Genomic DNA, 18,317 nt, shown 5'->3' with positions numbered 1-18,317 from the left:
TGTCAAAACCACTTGAAACATGAAACCAGAAATCTTCCTAGGTTGACTCAAAGACTATGTCTATACCAGGAGTGCTTTACCAGTGAAGGAATACTGGTATATAACATTGGCAAAGGTCTCCTGATATAGATGCAACTATAGCAGCAAAACGGACTTTTAAACTGGACTAGTAAATTGAGCCAAGAGTTATTTGAACGGACTTGCATCCAAGTGAAGTTCTCCAGGAGTTCTAGCAAGTGAATTGGTCAAGGGCAACACCTCTTCACACCCTTGATAAACACAAATACGTCAACACAAGTTTTGAGTGTAGAAATGGCCAAAATTAGGTAGAGATTGTTGTGAAACTCTTTTGAAAAATTTAACCAGCTCTGAATTTAGAAAAATGACAACATTGGTTTATTTTGTAGGCTTCACAGTTTCACTGCAAACTTCTGGCATAGCTGCAGTTAAACATCTCGCTTCAGTCTTATAATCTGTGACACATGGTACTTTATGATTTCTCTCGGCACAATGAAATCTGTCTCTCAGCATGCAATCATAAATGTTGCATACAACCCTCACAAGCGATTTCTCCATAACCCAGTTTGTTTAATCATCGAATCACATCGAAGGTTGGGAGGGACCTTCAAAGCTCATCCAGTCCAACCCCTGCCATGAGCAGGGACATCTTCACCCAGATCAGGTTGCTCAGAGCCCAGTCCAGCCTGGCCTGGGATGTCTCCAGGGATGGGGCATCCACCACCTCTCTGGGCAACCTGGGACAGTGTTTCACCACCCTCATTGTAAAAAATTTCTTCCTCATGTGGCCTGAATCTCCCCTCCTTTAGTTTAAAACCATCACCCCTTGTCCTATCACAACAAGCCCTGCTAAAAAGTCTGTCCCCATCTTTCTTATTGGCCCCTTTTAAGTATGGAAAGGCCGCAATAAGGTCTCCCTGGAGCCTTCTCTTCTCCAGGCTGAACAACCCCAACTCTCAACTCTAACTGTCTCAACAGTGGTCAGCACTGGCCATACGAGAAGATTGTAGGATTATTCTAAAAGAAAGACGGTTAAGTGCTGTCGCTTCCCTCAACACCACTGCAAAATAAAAAGGCTGAAGAAAAATGTCCATTCTAATATGCACTAATATGTACGATTACACATACGAAGGATGAGGCAGAGCTATTTGGCAGGTAGAATTTCACCAGATTCCTACTCAGTTTATCCAGATTGACTATTTTAAACTTATGGCAAAAAAAACCCCCTAAAATAAATAAAAAAATAACATACATTTTCAGCTTCAAATACTGTAGAAAAATCCACTTCCCAACTAGCTTTGCTTGGAACAAATCTCACACCCTGTAACAGCCTCTTTTACTGCAGTTGAGACACAAATATCCATAAGCAATTACTACTATTGCCTGTGCAAGTCAAACCTATGGTTCTGTCTCTTACCTGTAATCTGACTCTGTCCTTGTGGATTAAAAGGACTTGGTGCAGAGTTCAGAGAGGGCCGTGGGCTCTGGGTCGGGACCCCTACTCTCATACTGGGATGAGGAATGCGCCCTAAATCACTGAGGCGTTCAGAGAACAAACTAGGTTTAGAGTCATCAAGCTTCTGTCTGTGCCCTGGAAACAGCAAATCATAAAATAAAAGCGTTAATAACAGGATTTAGTAATTTAACACACCCCAAAAAAAAAATCCCCCAAATGGTCTCTAAGGACCTGTTATTAGACTTAATGGACTTGTATCTCAGCTACCCCCAATAACACAGCAACATTGGTTGCGGGTCTTGTACTTTGGACATAATTGTGCTACTGAAACCCTTATCAAGTAGGACTGTGACCATACAGATGTGTAACATGTTGGAATTTGGATCAAAAGAAGCACTTAAGAGGACACCCACATAATTTTTTGGGGTTTTTTTTTGCTGCTTTAACTACACTGGGTAGTTAAAGGGGCAAACTTCTTTTCCAAAAGCAAGCCTCATATGTAAGTATTAATACATGTTATCAAGTGGGACAATTATTCCATTCCTGGTTTATGCTTTGTGGATTTTTGCTCAGAAAATGAAAGCTTTTCTTTTTTATTTTTTTTTAAATTATTACTTTATTTTATTTTAACTCTGTCACAGTTAGTCATTAGTTTTCATTCCGCTGGGAGATTTTCCAAAAGGTAAATAGTCACTGTTATTTGAGAAGAGCAGTTATTACAAACAAAACCTTCAAAGCAGCTGGCCAAGGCTGGGTCCTACACTCCACTGCATGGTCAGCCTTCCTCACATCTCCCATTTCTCTCCCCAAAACCAGGCTAACTGCTATTGTGCTGTATGGCCACATTGGGAACACTCATTTATGGGTGCTCAGTTGTCAAAAAATAAAGAGAAAAAATGGCAAAAGCAACACAATGCCCCAAGTGGCACTGCTCATATTGTCATTGAGATGTTTGAAGAATAAAGGCCTTTCTTCTCTGTTGTACTTCTGCTCTTAGGTTTAATTTCTTTCCAGAGCAGTTATAGGGTGCTCCTCACCCAATGGCGCCTTTGAAAGTGAGGCACAGAAGGTGTTATTTCTATCATTCAATATAAGGAGAAACAGGCACACATAGAGACTAAGGTCAGGACTAATTTTGCTTAACTTTAGCCATTCATAAATCAGGCATCTAGTCTAAACTCTTCTAATGTAGATTTCCTCTACAGTTAATGGAAAGAAATAGCTACTTCCAGAGGGCAATTAATCTCATTTGTCTCTGACACCAGTCTTAAAACGGCATGATTCACCTTCTGAATTTGCTTTCTCTTCCTTCTCTGATCAGAGAGGGAGCACACATGACTAGTTTAATTAGACACTCTCAAGATTAGTCAACATTACATGGAATGAATCTTACCAACCAAGGTCACACAAAAAGCCTCTGGCAGAGCTGAAAGGCGGCCCAGACCCTCTGATTGCAACCCAGAACCACATTTGCCTCCATCCCTGTAAGCAGTGCCAGGGCACAGGCACAAGCAATAACCGTGTGGGATATTCTTACACTTTTAACAATAAGGATTGTCCCTGGTAGGGGAAGCTTGAACCCTTCCAGATGATCCTCAGTGGGTTGAGATAATCTGCCCTGTCCCTCAGTAGTGTGGACACAGCCGCCTCTCTGGAGGCTTGGAGAGTTCAGCTTTGCAGACATGGTCAGATTGTCCCATTAGTCTTGGGGCCAGAGAACCAATTCTGGCATTGGTTAATTTATTCTGAAAGCATAAATGAGGCTACCGAGTCTTGAGATCAAACTGTCAGGCTACCACTCTTAAAAAATGATGCTTTTCATGGTGTCTATCACCACAGTACTGAAGAACATGGGTTCACATCGTCTGAGAGCATGGTGCCCAAGCATGACTGTAGGCAAAGCCATGTCAGTTCTAAACAGCTAAATCCAAACTAGATTCAGAGAAATCATGGCTCTGGATAGAGAAGCGAAGGATTCAGGTTGGGAGATGAGAAGAAACTGCATGGAATTCAGTTTCGGAGAAACTTCTCTAGCAATTTTTAAAAGTTAATTAGTTGACCCATTATTTTGTACTTTGAAGGATGGACTTTTCTCCCCCTGGATGACTCAATATAAAAGCAGGGGCTAGGTGGGAGATTTGTCCTTATGGAGAGGGTGTTGCTGTTTGTTAGAGCTGACACTGGTGGCAACTCCCCTCTTCAGGAAGTATCAAACACTTCAAATTGGGGAATGATTTTTGGTGGGCTTGTAACTCCGCAATGGCAAGAGGATAACATCTAATCTCGTAGTCTTTAGCATTATCTTCTCTGTTTATTTAAAACACAACCTGTACAAGTTGGGTGCTGCTAAATCTGAAGAAATGACTTTCCAACCACACACAGTCATTATTCTCTTGGGATTTCTCCTTCTCCATCTTCTGTTCCTCCGTAATTTTTACATATTTGCTTTTCCCTTTGCCAGTTGTATTTTCCACTCTGTTTTTTAAAAGCAGCCCCTTCCACTCCCCTTTTCTGTTCTATTCATTCCTAATCACATTTCAGCAAGTTCAAGAGGGCTCAAAGTATGGCAAACAGGCCTCACACACCAGGGCTGACTTTATCTGGGAATGAATGCATCCCCAAAGTGAATTTTATTCTGAATTTTCAGAGAAGAATCCTGTTCTATGTTTATACAATTTCTTTTTTGCTGAAGAATCATTAACAAATGGGAGCAGAAGCTATTTTAACTGTCTTCAGATAACTCAATGAACATTTCTTATATATTTGTTATATAGGTCACTGCTCCTGCATCAACCCCCAGCTTTGTTTCTATCACGCTCTGTTTGTCTGTGCATAGCTTTGCTAGAAAAGCATTTACATTTAATTATGTGTAGTAGTATTATACTGAACTCGGTCTATCACAGAAAGACAAAAGTCAGCAGGATAGCAGCGCAGTTTAGTGTAGGCATGGGAAAAGAAAAAGAAGGAAAAAAAGAGGGGAAAAAAAAGGGAAAATATTCCCACATCTGGTTGAATTGAAATGAGTCGTGTGGGTTTGGGTGTTGCCGTCTCCCCCCTCCAAAAAAATATTAGGGAAAAGAGCTCCGTGCACATCTGGAAGACCCCAGGCATCAATGGAGCTGCAAGTCCCCAGAAAGCAGCAAGGGGCCGAAGGCAGACTTGCCTTCCCCTTCTGGACATTTAAAATTTAGGGTTGTAACATGGAGTCATGTTGTGACCAAGAGATCCACAGAAGGAGCCACACTCCCCCGGTGAAACGTCCTGGCGAGAGGAGGTTACATTTCAGCTTCGCATGTTATGGGTTACTGTGCTTTGATAAAAGCCAAGTGTCCCCATTGAAAGCAAGCAGTAAAATCAACTAAAACTTCATATTCAGGAGGTGCTCACAAAGAAGTGAAGGCAACTTAAATAACTCTCTTGCCCTGATTCCTGTGCAGGAAAAAAAATCCTATTAAGTACAGAGGAGCCATGAGGTATGGGCTGAAAACACTCTAAAAAGGCCTTCTGAGTAGCACATAAGCAGCAGCAATGAAATATGTGATACATGTTTAAAACTCATTCCACAAGCTGCTTTTCATCTCTCATTGATATATGTGTCCGTTGACAGAGAAATTCCTGATCCCAGGGGAGCGTGCTAAGAAAAGCTGTGTTCCTTGGTCTCAATCATGAGGCGTAATTTTATTTCAGGAAAAAAGATTAGGGTAGCAAGTGTGGATAGCTCAGGGCGAATCTGTGATCTGCTGCAGCAGTGAGTACATTAAAAAGCAATATAAAAACCCTACATAAATAGAATTAAATAATGCTGCAGCTATCCCGATGCCTGTAACGCTGCTTTTAGTGCCGATTCCTCTGTTATTAACACAAAGATGATTTTGTGGAATGGATTGGGCTTGGAAGGGGACAAAATGGTTACAGACACAGGCAGTCTGCAATGTGAAATTAATCCAAAAAGACTGAGGCTGTCCCATGGGGCGCTGAGTAAGGATGGGACCCAGTGGCCATTGGAAAAGTTCAGGTAGCAGGCAAGGAGATGGGAAAAATCAAGAGTTAGTAGACAAAAGCTACACAAGCTGTTCTGATTTGTCTGTTGTCATAGCAAAAAACATGTTACCCTGTTTCCCCCAAAATAAGAACTTTTATGTATACTTTTTTATATTAACTTTTGCTCCAAAATATGTGTTAGGGCTTATTTTCAGGGGATGTCTTATTTTTCCAGGAACAACAATCTACATTTATTCTTGAACAAAAATGAGCATTTATTCAAATACATTCTACATTTATACAGATATAGGCATGTCATCACATTCTGTAACATCTCTCCTGCTGCATTCTATCGACAATAATTTTTACTTTTTTACATGTGTAGCTGCCTGGACACTATTTAAATTGACTTTTTTAATGAACTGTAACTAGGGCTTATTTTTGGACTAGGGCTTGTATTTCGAGCAGTCTCAAAAATCCTGAAAAATCATGCTAGGGCTTATTTTTGGGGTAGGTCTTATTTTCGGGAAAACAGGGTAGAAATCTATGGTTTGTTCCAAGATGACGAGCAATATTCTGGTCTCTCACTGCTACTTGGCTATTTGAAGCCAAACACATACCTGAGTATTAGTTTCTGGAGACGGAAAGCATTGCCATTAACCAACCCCAGTAGGACTCTGGGCCATTTTACACGAGCCAAACCAGAAAAGAGTACTGAGAGAGTGCAAAAAAGTCAAAGCAAATTTTATCCAGCCAAACTGCTGCTTCAGCTGGCTGGTCCAGGATGGCCCCAGAATGTGTTACAATGGCCCACAGGAGCTCATGTTCAGTTATCACACCCCAGGCATGGCAGAAGATGTGAGGAGGCTTCATCTCCCGCTTAATCATTTCAGCTTAAACTAAACGGAGGCATGTCTTCCAGATCAAAGCGCGGCAATCTTGAGCCTGCTGGATGTGGTAACTGGAAAGGGACGTGAGCTTGTCTCTCATCACTGAACTTCCACCGCTCCGCTGGAGAAGTCAGGATGTAAATTGGGCCATGGAAGAGGCTGACTTGCAGAATGTAAATGTGGTGTTGATGCTTGAAGATTTTTACCTCCTCGGGGAGGAGGGGTATGTGTTTTTATCTTTCAGCTTGTGGGTGTGGAACTGAAAATTAATCAGATTATGCTACACGTGGCCTCACCAGATGCTGACACTCAGGGACTCCCTTTCTTTGTACCGTGTACACCACCCACTAGTTTTTGTGTGTGTGTGTGTGTTTTTTTTCTGGTACCAAGGAGATCTGGTTACCAGATTTTCAACAGATGCTTTTATCATTCTCAAGTGGGTTAGCTATTTTCAGTCATCGCCTATTTCTATCTTTTTTTCGCTTTGGTCTTAACAACAATAAGTATCGTGGGAGTCAGGTGTCTCTGTAAAAGAGCCAAGGGAAGGCACAAAGGTCATGAAAGTAAGAACCTGTGCTCTCACCTGCTGGGGACACATTTGCTAGGACATCTCAAGCAGAATGGGGAGTGATGACCCAATATGAAATACCACCATGGGTTGTGTTTTATATATGCCATGAATGCACTAAGCATCAGTTAGTGAAGTTTGGAGAGTCACTCCATAGCTAGAAAGGGCAAACAAAATAAAAATGCTTTGAACTCCAAGGCCAGTAACTGAGACTTTCTATGGCTCCGGATTCAGTACTGAGATTGAAAAAGAAGAAAACTTTAATGGAAAAGTGACTTTCCTCCAGGCTAAGGGGTGGCAGAAAAAAGATTTACCTAGTTCACAAGCTATGAATGTACAGCCTATACACCCCAAGCTTTCCCTGACATCAAGAGAAGCACAACAGAGCTCAAAAACCCAAGTTTTTTTATTCCCACTGCTCTTCAAAGGTGAAGTGCTTTAAGAAGGTAAAGAATTGGCACATTTTTTCCTACTAACACTATTTGTCTTTGAGACAAGCACTCCAATTATGTCTCTTTAAACACCAGCACACTAGCGACATACTTCTGTGTACACACTATAAAAGGCAATTTCACACCACAAAAAAAGGATAGGTTGCATGCCCTTTGAATTTCATCATAAATTGTCCTTAAATTCTCTTTGGATGTCTTCCTGAATTTCATCCCATTTGGCCCTATGGATCAGATGTAACTGGAAGATGCCGATACAGGCTTGACTGTGAATTCAGCTACAGGCTTGTAAAGGTGAAGTCAAGGGAGCCACAATTATGCCACGGAAAAGGAGTTCAGACCTGAGCCTAAGGCTTCTTAACAGCTGTTGTGCAGAGACTGAATAATGCTGAGCATTCAGCATGAAGTAAAAATAGTCATTGTTCTGTTACAAATTTCAGTCAATACATCATTGCAGTGAGATGTCACACCGAAGCTGTGACAATCTATGCACTGGAGGTAAAAATAAGAGAGCCATAAATCAGCAAAAGCCCAGAAGACGCACATCAGCTCTTTTGCAAGGAAAAAAAGTCTCTGAAGCAAGTCACAAGGGTCCCTTTTGTGTCCCTTGTCTTGTGACAAACTGTCATCCCTGGGCTAGCTTCCCCCCGCCCAGTCCTACCCAACGCACCTAATACAAAGTTCATTAAAAAAAAACCCAAAACACAAGAGCCAAACAAATTTTACCCAGGAAAGGGGAAAGCTTGGAACCCTTCCAGTCTCTTGGGTAAAGACACAATTATGAGAAGAAAAATATAATCCACCCAAGAGACATAATTACATAATTAGGCCATAGGCTGTGCATAGGAAAGGTTCTTATAGTTCATAAAACAAGGAGCTACATAGGTGCAGTAACTGCAGTTAATTCACTCAATGGAGAAAAAAAAAAAGATGTTTGTTTTTTAAATAGCTGAAGGCACCAGTGTGCATTAGACTGGAGAGCTTATTCTTGCAACTGCACACAGACCCCTATTAGTGTCAACAGGAGCCACTCAGACGCAGGCAGAAAACAAGACCCTGTGTCTTTGTGTTCTTAAAAACCATACTTTTTTTTTAACCCAAAGCAGGTAAGCCCTGTACCTGAAACTACTGCAGAGAACTGGAAATAAATAAAGCCAGAGGAATGTACGCTGTGGATGGGCTAAGGTCCTATCCAACAGATTGAACGTGGCACATTGCCAAAATCCCTCTGAGCTCCTCCTCCCTGACCCCTGCTCAGCTGAAGATCTGCAAATACTGGTATGGTTCCAAAAAGGCCAGATCCAGCTCCCAGAGGAACCAGTTATGCTACTGGCTTCCCAGAGCTGTGACTCCAGCCCGGGGTGTGCAGAGGAACGGGCAGGTTTGAACCTCAGCATAGAGGTCAAGCCTATGGAGCATCCCTGGTGTCGATGGTCACCTCCCCACTGACTTACTGGGAGCAGAAGCAAATGTGGACTCAGCCCATCTCGCAGGCAGCCAGCCCAGCACAAGACGGAGTCAGGGCTGCTTGAAGATGGAAGGGAGGAAAAGGAAGGAAGATTGAGGTGAAATGTGTCCCTTTGTGCCCATGGGAATGACTCTAACTCAAGCATTTTGAAGTCTTTGAGGATATCAAGTGCTATCAGTGCTTTCTAAACTTCAGCTGGGGTTTGTGAAAAGCCTGCATCCAGACAAAAGACAGACCCAGAGGTCAAGGGTCTTCAGCAAACTGCGACAGCTGCAAAGGAGCCTCTTGCTCCCAAAATTTCTCTACCTAGAGAGGTGAAAAATGCCTGCTCAGAGCAGGGCTCCAGGCTGCAATGCAATGAGAGACTGATGGGGGCACGTGGCAGGGACTGAGCTGGCTGGGAAGTCTGCAAAGTTGTGTTAAAGCAACAAAATGGGTAGATTTTAATGAATGAAGCCAAAAAGGTGCTTTAAGAAAAAGGACAAGCAGAGCAGGATGGGGCTCGAGTGGGATTGTTTTTGCACCGGTTCACTCCCACCTTTCAACTCATCCCAGCATTGCAGGATCCATGCTGCCCTCTTCTTTTTGAAAAGGTTTTGAATTCGGACTTTGGATCCTGAAGCTTGTTCTGCGAGGCTGAGCAACACATCCGCACAAACCGGCCGGGTGAGGGAGGGAGCAGGTGGGACCCCCTTGTGCGGTGATGCTTTGCCTTCACCTTCGCAAACATAAAGGAATCTGTGTGCACGTGTGCCAGGAAAGCAGCTAAACATTGCTGGCATCGGCGCTCAGAGACATTAAAGACGTCTCGTATAAACAGAGGCTGTCACGCAAGCCTCGGTCCCTGCCTTAATTCCCTTTGCATGCTGATATCTGTTATGTTCTCCCCCTTCTCCTCCCTCTTCTTTTTAGCAAAAGGGGGGAGGACGGAAAACCTCTCCCGCAAAAGCACAAGAGCTCCTCATTCTGACTTCATCACCCTCAGCCTAACCCAGCCATTATCTTCTCAGAAAGAAGGGTTTCCTCCCCAAAAAAAGGTAGCTATCCTGTAAAGAGCCCGCCAACTTCTGTTGCTTGCTGCAGCGACCGGCAGTAAAGATCATAGCAAAAGGGGATGAGGAGGGGGGGAGAGAAAAGAAACCTCCTTGAGCTGGCCTCCCTCCAGCTGGCAGGAGGGGATGGTTTTCTTAACGCTTGCGAAACCCGATTACTTTAAAAGAACGAAAAAGGGGAGCGATGTAAACACATCCATTAAAACAGATTTAAGGCGCTTAGTTTAAATCTAGTCTAAGAGCTCTCCAGTGCTACGCTGCCCTGCTCTCTAGACATCAATAAGGTGCGTTTTCATTTTTGGTTTTGTTTTACACCCCCAAAACCAGGAGCGTATTGCAGGCTGAACGCTGCAGTCACAACGGGAATTCAGGCACGGAAGAAACAACAGTTAAGCAATAATAGATGGATGAGTGCGTGTTTGCGCTGGATCTTTCAACAGATTGGTTTGCTGCATTAGGAGACTACTGTGTTTATAACCACGCAGCAAGTTTGAAGCAGATTGTTTAAACTTGATTAAAATGGGATATTTCTAAAATAACCATACTAATAAAACTCAGATGGCTCAAGAAACCTGAAAACGGGGTTAAAAAATAGAGACAAAAAGAAGATGCCATTTCAATCTACACTGGCAAGGGTAACATGATAGAAACGCCAAAAGAAAACAGTCTTTACAAGTTCGACTTGAAGGATTATCTTGTGTATCAGCACCCTCTGTGGCAGAGTAGCATTTATCCACGTATCCACCCATATTAATGCTGTTTCACAATTTACTACAGCCGTGACAGACAGATAATTGCTTTATCCACCCAAGTGTAATAAACGGAGTCTACTATGTTAATCCTCATGTTCTTATTGTCTGCGAATGCCAAGTAAGGGAGAGACATATGCTGAAAACACTTCCCTCTCCTTCCAAAACTACTGGAGTTTACTTGCCCTCAAACCTGCTAAAGTGTTCTTATTGCATTCCACTCCCCTGCTTGCAGCACCAAGTATTTTGAGTAGTATCAAGTTATTGTTACACAAAGGGCACCTACACTCAGGCTATATGGTTGAAGAAGCCAGGATGCAGTAGGAAAAAAAATACTTAAAAAATTAAAACCAACCACCCTCAAACATCTTTTCCTACTCAGTAGGTAAAACAGGCCAAGTATTATTTGTTCCTGGGCATAGCACAGAGAGTAATTAACCTGTCCTTCTAAAACTGGACATTTACTCAGTTTGTGTGGAGTCTGTCTGACTGTTGAAAAATGTCATTTTGCTGCTGGCCCATCGGTGTTTTCCACAAAAATCTATAAAGATTTTTTCTTATTTTGAATGTCGAAAACAGGCACATCCTTTCAAAGGCTTACAGAGTCCTGGCAGCTGCGTGAGCTTAGGCTTGTGGCATCAAATTTGTAATGACAGTTTGATGGATGTCTCCCTTTCTTCCTCCTGAAAGGTATTAAGAATTGATAGTTCCCCCAGTAAAAATTACACTTAACGCCGTTCTTTGCTCTTATTTATACACTCAAGTGTCTAAAAAGGTCTCGTGCTGCTGGCGATGAGCGGGTTTATTGGGGAAAATGTTACATCGCAGAACGTATTCACCTTCTGTGTAATCAGAGCACTTGTACAAGCACCTACAGGTTTTGAAGATGGGCAGCCTTAAATGGCACATAAATGGTGCAGCTGGGCTTAAGAGAAGGAATGTCGGCCTGAATATCCTGCTCACAATCCTGGAGGTGAGTCGTGGTTTTTATCCCCTCGTTACGCTCCACCTCTATCTGCCAACGCCACTGGGGGCATTTGTGTCTCAGGTGGAAGATGGGATGGATTAACCTCTGCTTTCAAGTCTCTGAGGGAAAGAAAATATCATTTAAAGGCTACAACACAGCCAGAGGAGGAGATAGGATGCATGGAGGAGAGCTTGGTGTTATGAGTTTGCTCACTGACTATCACTAGTGTTACTGAAATGGAAGGTATTTTACGCATTGGCCAATTAATATTTATTTTTTTCTTTAATAATTTGAATGATGCAATACAGACCACCATTATAAAATCTTAAGTTGATGGTGAGTAGGGAGGAATCCTCCAGACTTTGGAGAAAGGGGTTGGAATCAATGGTAGGACAAGGGGTAATGGGTACAAACTGGAACACAAAAAGTTCCACTTAAATTTGAGAAGAAATTTCTTCTCAGTGAGGGTGACAGACACTGAACAGGCTGTCCAGGGGGGTTGTGGAGTCTCCTTCTCTGCAGACATTCCAACCCACCTGGACACCTTCCTGTGTAACCTCATCTGGGTGTTCCTGCTCCGGCAGGGGGATTGGACTGGATGAGCTTTCGAGGTCCCTTCCAATCCCTGACATTCAGTGATTCTGTTATCCAATTTAAAACGATCTTAGCAAACTGGAGAAACTATATTTGCCATGTCATCAGTAAAATGGCATACAGTAAAAGTTAAGTGCATTGTATTGCAAATTGTAAAAGCTCAAATGCACCGCAACAACAAGCCGATTAACCAGCAACACTGTGGAGGAAGATGTGGGGGTAGGACGGAGTTGCAAGTTGAATGTGAGTCAATAACAGGGTTCTGTCTTTTTTTTTTTTTTTTTTTTAATAAAATGCAGTTCTGGGAATGATTAATGGTTAAGCTGCATAGAAGACATAGAAGGTAAGTCTTCCATTGCTCAGAAGTGGTGAGACATCAGCTGGAGTGCTTTAACCAGTTTGGGACACCACCCCCTAAGAAAGATAGAGATGAAGAGACGATCCAGAGGAGAGCAACAGGAGCGATAAGAGACTTAAAAAACATGACCTACATGGAAAAGTTGAAGGAAATACATTTGTTTAGTCTAGAATAGAGAAGAGCAGGAAAGGACATGATAAGAGTAAAATGTTTTCTAAAGAAAACGGTAATCAATTGATCTCTGTGTCAGCTGAGAACAGAACAAGAAAAAGCTGCTTCATCTGAGGTAGAGGGGATCTAAGAGATTAATGTATGATATTAGCACACTCCTTTTTAAGTATAAAAGAAAAAAAACACAAAAAACAGACTTAGTAAGTAAGTAGAAGGCACAGTACTGCAGGATTTAAGAATTTGGACAGATGACAGTGATGATCTAAGTATATATAATACTTCCTCTGAGGAAAAATGGACTAGGTCGCCTGAGGTTTCTTTTAGCCCAGCTCTTGTAGGACTGAGTGATTGTCTGTGCTTGGTTAAGTCACGTACACAATATTTTTAACATGAGTACATCAAGCCAGGCAGCTCATGCAAACTGTGGGCCTGATGCTGCAAAGAGCTGAGCATCTCCAGCTGCCATGAAAGGGCCCAAGGGAAATGCAGGTTGTGTCTGCTCCAGAGGAACATGAGTTTGGAAATGCTGGTCTCAACCCCTCTGTGCCACAGTTTCCTACAGCTCTAACTTCAGAATAACTGTCATTTCTTTCCCGCACAGTGGACATTACAAGATTGATTACGCCACTCATTTAGCAAGCATGACTCTGAGTTTCCACTAGTTATCGGGGGAGACACAACAAAGTAAAACCAGAGTTTCACATCCAATGCTTGAGAGTGTTCCTGCACCCCCAGATGAAGGTCCAGGAGACCATTAACATGTTACTAGTCCATGACTGGTTTTGGTTGTTGCTTTGTTATTTGTGCATCTGCTGGTTACTTGAGGAGAGATGGTCCCGTGCAGAGCAGCCTTGGCCATTCCCTTCTGCTTCATGCCAGTATGAAGAACAAGGGACATCAAAATGATAAACTTATTGGGGAATAAAAATACCACTAATCCTGGAAGCAAATGTTTTGGACAACATACATATTCTGTAAGAGTGCAGGGAACTCCTCAGTGTAGTGAGAGACTATGAAACCCTGGGAGGATTTTCCAACAAAACACCCTCATTGTTTGCATTATTTGCTCCTGGAAGTGCTTCATTCATAACTATCTCCACTGGATTTCTTTTTTCCTTTGGTGGAAAAGAAAAGCTGCATTCTGCTGTGAGCTACACAAACACAAATCCCATCCTCACTGGAGAAACTCGTACATACATTCATTTCACACTAAAACCTCCGAACCCTAAGGCTGTTTAATAACATCGTGCCCAAAACTCAGCCAAGCATCGCAAGCGCATGAGACACAAGTTGGTGGCCAAAGTTAAGCTCGTCCTTACAGGCTTTGCAGGTCACTAATTCAGTGCCTAAGCCAGGTGTTTAACCTGCTCAGGGGCGATGCCTCCTACCAAAAGCCCCAGGGGGTATGAGGGGAGGGAGGTGAGCAACACAGCTGCATTTGTCTACGAGGAGCACGGTACTTTTCGAAGGGCTCTGGAAGGGGGCTGACCCTTTTCCTGACAGTTGTAAAGTTTGTTTAGTAACAGGGAGCCTCCTGTGAACTTAAAAACAATAGGAAAACAGAGGCCTGGAGAATAAATCTTGCCCCCTGCCCTGGCTGCCTCTGCGTTTGGCTACCAGAAGGTAACAAATCCCCAGGAATGTGGACGGCGGGGGGGTGGATGCGCTTGTGAGATGGAGCTGGAGGGTGGCCAAGCAAAGCAGCGGGCAATGCCATTCACAGTGCAGAGAGCTGCGCTGGTGAACACCCGGGTAAAGGCCGGGGCCACCGCAGGCGAGATGTCCCCTTCAACTGCCCGGGCTGCTTCTGCAGGGACCTCCTCAGGAGCGCTTCCCACAGAGACCCCAAATACATCTACTGTTTCCAAACATAATTAATTCAATAGACAGTGGGCTTCTTCTCAAGGAGTGGTAGAGAAAATCAGTCCAAATAGGACGTGATTTTTAGCATCATAGAATCATAGAACAGTTTGAGTTGGAAGGGACCTTCAAAGCTCATCCAGTCCCACCCCTGCCATAAGCAGGGACATCTTCACCCAGATCAGGTTGCTCAGAGCCCCGTCCAGCCTGGCCTGGGATGTCTCCAGGGATGGGGCATCCACCACCTCTCTGGGCAACCTGAGACAAAGTTTCACCACCCTCAGTGTAAACAATTTCTTCCTCATGTCTGGCCTGAATGTCCCCATCACCCCTTGTCCTGTTGCAACAGACCCTGCTAACAAGTTTGTCCCCATCTTTCTTATCGGCCCCTTATTAAGTACGGAAAGGCCACAATAATATCTCCCTGGAGCCTTCTCTTCTCTAGCTGAACACCCCAACTCTCTCAGCCTGTCCTCCCAGCAGAGCTGTTCCAGCCTCAGATCATTTCTGTGTCTCCTCTGTCCCCTCTCCAACAGGTCCATGTGTGTCCTGTGCTGAGGGCTCCAGAGCTGGACACAGAACTGCAGGTGGGGTCTCACCAGAGCAGAGCAGAGGGGCAGAATCACCTCCTTCACCTGCTGGACACGCTCCTTTATTTCTGAATTCATGATTCTCCCTTGCCCATACACCAGGGGAGCTCAGAGGGCAGTAATTTTTGGTCACTGGGCAGGGCATGGCATACAAGACAGGGAAACTTTTGTCTTATCACTGGTCCCCCGAGCTGCACAATCCTCCCCCAAGTTCACATTTAAAGAAGATTATCACTCACAGGCTTTGCTTTCACCCTGCTGTAACTACTCTGTTATTTCTCTGCTAAACAGAAATCCACTTGGGCATTACATTGTGGGTGCAATCTGGTGGGAACAGGAAAATCAAAGAAACGGAAGCTGTAAATGCCTAGTTATAAAAATCACAAGTCGTTCAAATGGGCAGCTGTGAAGTTAATAGCTTTCAAAGATGTACACAAGCACATGCATACAGCCCTACCTATAGACACGCTCCGAGGTTGGAAAGACATTAGAACGCTTTGGATCATACCCAGCATATGCTTTGAATAATTTCTAACTATTTTATTATCGTTTTGGTGAGTCATTAAGTTTGGATGCCCACTACAGTGCACCAGTGGAAAACAGCTCTACGATGCAAGAATGGCAAGGATATTTTATTCTGCTCTCTTAAAACAGGCAGAAATAACCCTGAAGTACTTAAATTCTGGAAATACTCATCATCCCTGTGCTATTAATATCGTCTCAATAGCTCGTTCTATTTAAAGCAAGTTTCTTTCTTTGGGTTTTATTTTGCGGGTGGCAAATCCTCATTTAATTCGCAGGATAAAAAAGTATGAACCTACAATTGGAAAAATAGGATTGTACAGGGCTCAAGCCATCCGCCAGAGCCATGAATAGAGGCTTTGCCACTGTCTTCAGTGGGAGAGAGCCTGGCCCTCAAGTCTTTACAGCTTGCACAAATCTGAATTTTATTATTTGCTTTGTTTTTAATGCCATATGACTCATTTAAAGGAATAATATAGCTGCTTCCGCCGTAATGGTTACAGTTACGTCTCTGCGAGACCAAAGTTTGGTCTCTCGGCTATGGAATTTTAGATACAAGCGGTGTAGTCTACCTTTCAGCCCTACCACTTGCTTTGCTTTGCACATAGAAAATAAGACACACTCAAGCCTTTGCCACCATTTGTAAGGGACAACACATACATCTGAGGGTTTCCTTTTTCTTTAAGCACAACCCTGATTTAATTCCATCAAAGAATGATGGGAAATAGAACGTCCAAGGAAAGTAAAACAAGCAATGCTAGCGATGCTGAAGAAATTGGTTATCTTTTAGTGGTGCATTACTTTGGCTTTTTTTACAAGTAAAACTCATCTGTCTTGACCAATTTAAATGAAGGAAAAAGGCAACAAAGAGGGATGGAGAACTTTTCCCAGCTTCAACACGAATCGTGAGGAAGTCAAAACTTTAAAGAAAGAAAGTTATTTTTTCGGTAAAATTCTACAAAGAGCTTAGCACTATGACGAAGAACTTTGTTTTTTAACTCTTCTCCAGGTAGGATGGATCATTCCTAGTCCTTTCACTTCAGCTTCCTGCAAGGCCTATGGGATTCTTCTCCTTTTGGCAGCAGGAAAGGAGTTTGGCTGTCAGTGACCCCATCATTGACCAGTTTTGATGCACAAATGAGTTATTTCTCCCTTCACAAAAAACTCTGCGCACAAATGACTCCCCTTCATTAAAGGACCAACACTAGACTAGGACTTAAAACCATTTCTAATCCGTGATGGATTTAGATGGCCAAGAGTGGTCTGCTGTCAAGTCTGCTCCCCAGCATCTGACAGCATTTCCAACAAGACATTGGTTTAAAGTCTTATATTTTTTATACAGCAAGGAAAATATTCTCCCTTCTCCACACTGCTCATAGTTCACTGCATCTTTTGAACAGAACATCTATCCCCGACACACACTCTCTCACCAGGTGTGGTAGCAATTTACTTCCTGCACATCACTCAGATTTGAGAGTGAAAAGTGTTTTTTCCGGTTTTGCTTTTCTTTGGTAAAATTTCTTGATAGTGTTTGAGAATGGCTGATATTACTGTTTGCTAGTGCTTTGATGTTTCGTGCTTTTTTGTTGATTGTGACAAAAATCTTGGTTAAAATAAATGGATGCACACTGGCATAAAACTGATATAAGCGGATAATTCTGGCTGCTGCATTTAAAGTGAAAGTCAAGGCTCGCTCACTTGACAGTTAAGGTAACTGTACCTCTACCAAGCTCTGTGGTTTTCACACTTTTGTATTTAGTGCTTGTATTCACACTTTTGTATTTAGTTTCCTTCTCTGTTTTCACAAAAACAGTGACGCAAAAACCTGGTCAAAGGCAGGGATGGGTACCCAGCTCCTGAGGGCTGCTGGGACTATCCCGAGCACTAGGATCCGGGTCCCACGGCATGGCAAGATGAGATGTGCCACTGCATCGCCAAAACGTGTCACATCCCCCATCACGTCAGACCCACCGTCACCTGGAGAAGTGGCAGGAGATGACAAGCCAGGGAGAAGGATGATGCTCACTGTAATTAAAACCTGCCCTTTGTATTTTATTTTGCACGTCTGTGTGAGTTAAGTGGCCTTGTTTAAAGTAAAGTAACATCATTTCCACTGGCTGTAGTTTCTAAAATACCATTGCTTATCCTAAACCTAAGCACAACTCATTCTGATGGAGCTTCTCTGTTATGCGGTTCTGGTCTGTACACATGATGGTATATTCCTATCACGTGATGGTATATTCCTTCTGTGTCTAATTTGGTTCAGAGGCAGTGTACTGAAAAGCAAGCGTATGTGTGTATGCAAACAAACACAGCAGCACCCTGACACATGCTAAAAATGACATTTTTGTGTCTGCTCACGAGGAAAAAGAAGGATTAATTATGTACAAATGTAACAGTTTTCTCTAACTCTGCCAGGAGATGTGAAAGAGAAGCAGTCCTGTAATCACGTCTCTTCTGAGAATACTGACATATGGTTTTAACAGAGGTTTATTTCCTGAAGTAGGAGAGGACTGCAGATTCTCAATCCAACTAAAACAATTATGCAGACAATTTCACTCCATTACTTTTGGTGGAACCCAAGCTGTGTGGTCCTCACATGCTTGCTGACACCTTTAAAGAGA

General features: G+C 43.0%; 1 protein-coding gene across 2 annotated transcripts in view; it reads right to left on the bottom strand.

Moving 5' to 3' along the window:
* The window catches only part of RUNX2 (RUNX family transcription factor 2), a gene marked incomplete at both ends in the record, with an annotated part of 230,210 nt that overhangs the window by 106,828 nt on the left and 105,065 nt on the right, over positions 1–18,317 (bottom strand). For both annotated transcript variants that reach the window (XM_080341028.1, XM_080341027.1), the window contains one exon: positions 1,436–1,609. In XM_080341028.1, coding sequence (XP_080197154.1) covers positions 1,436–1,609 — 174 coding nt within the window. The remainder of the gene's footprint in view (positions 1–1,435; positions 1,610–18,317) is intronic.

Source organism: Nesoenas mayeri (assembly GCF_963082525.1).
Source record: "Nesoenas mayeri genome assembly, chromosome: 3".
In the NCBI taxonomy this organism is placed as follows: domain Eukaryota; kingdom Metazoa; phylum Chordata; class Aves; order Columbiformes; family Columbidae; genus Nesoenas; species Nesoenas mayeri.
The sequence above is the reverse complement of the archived record's forward strand: the minus strand, read 5'-3'. Positions and strand labels throughout refer to the sequence as shown.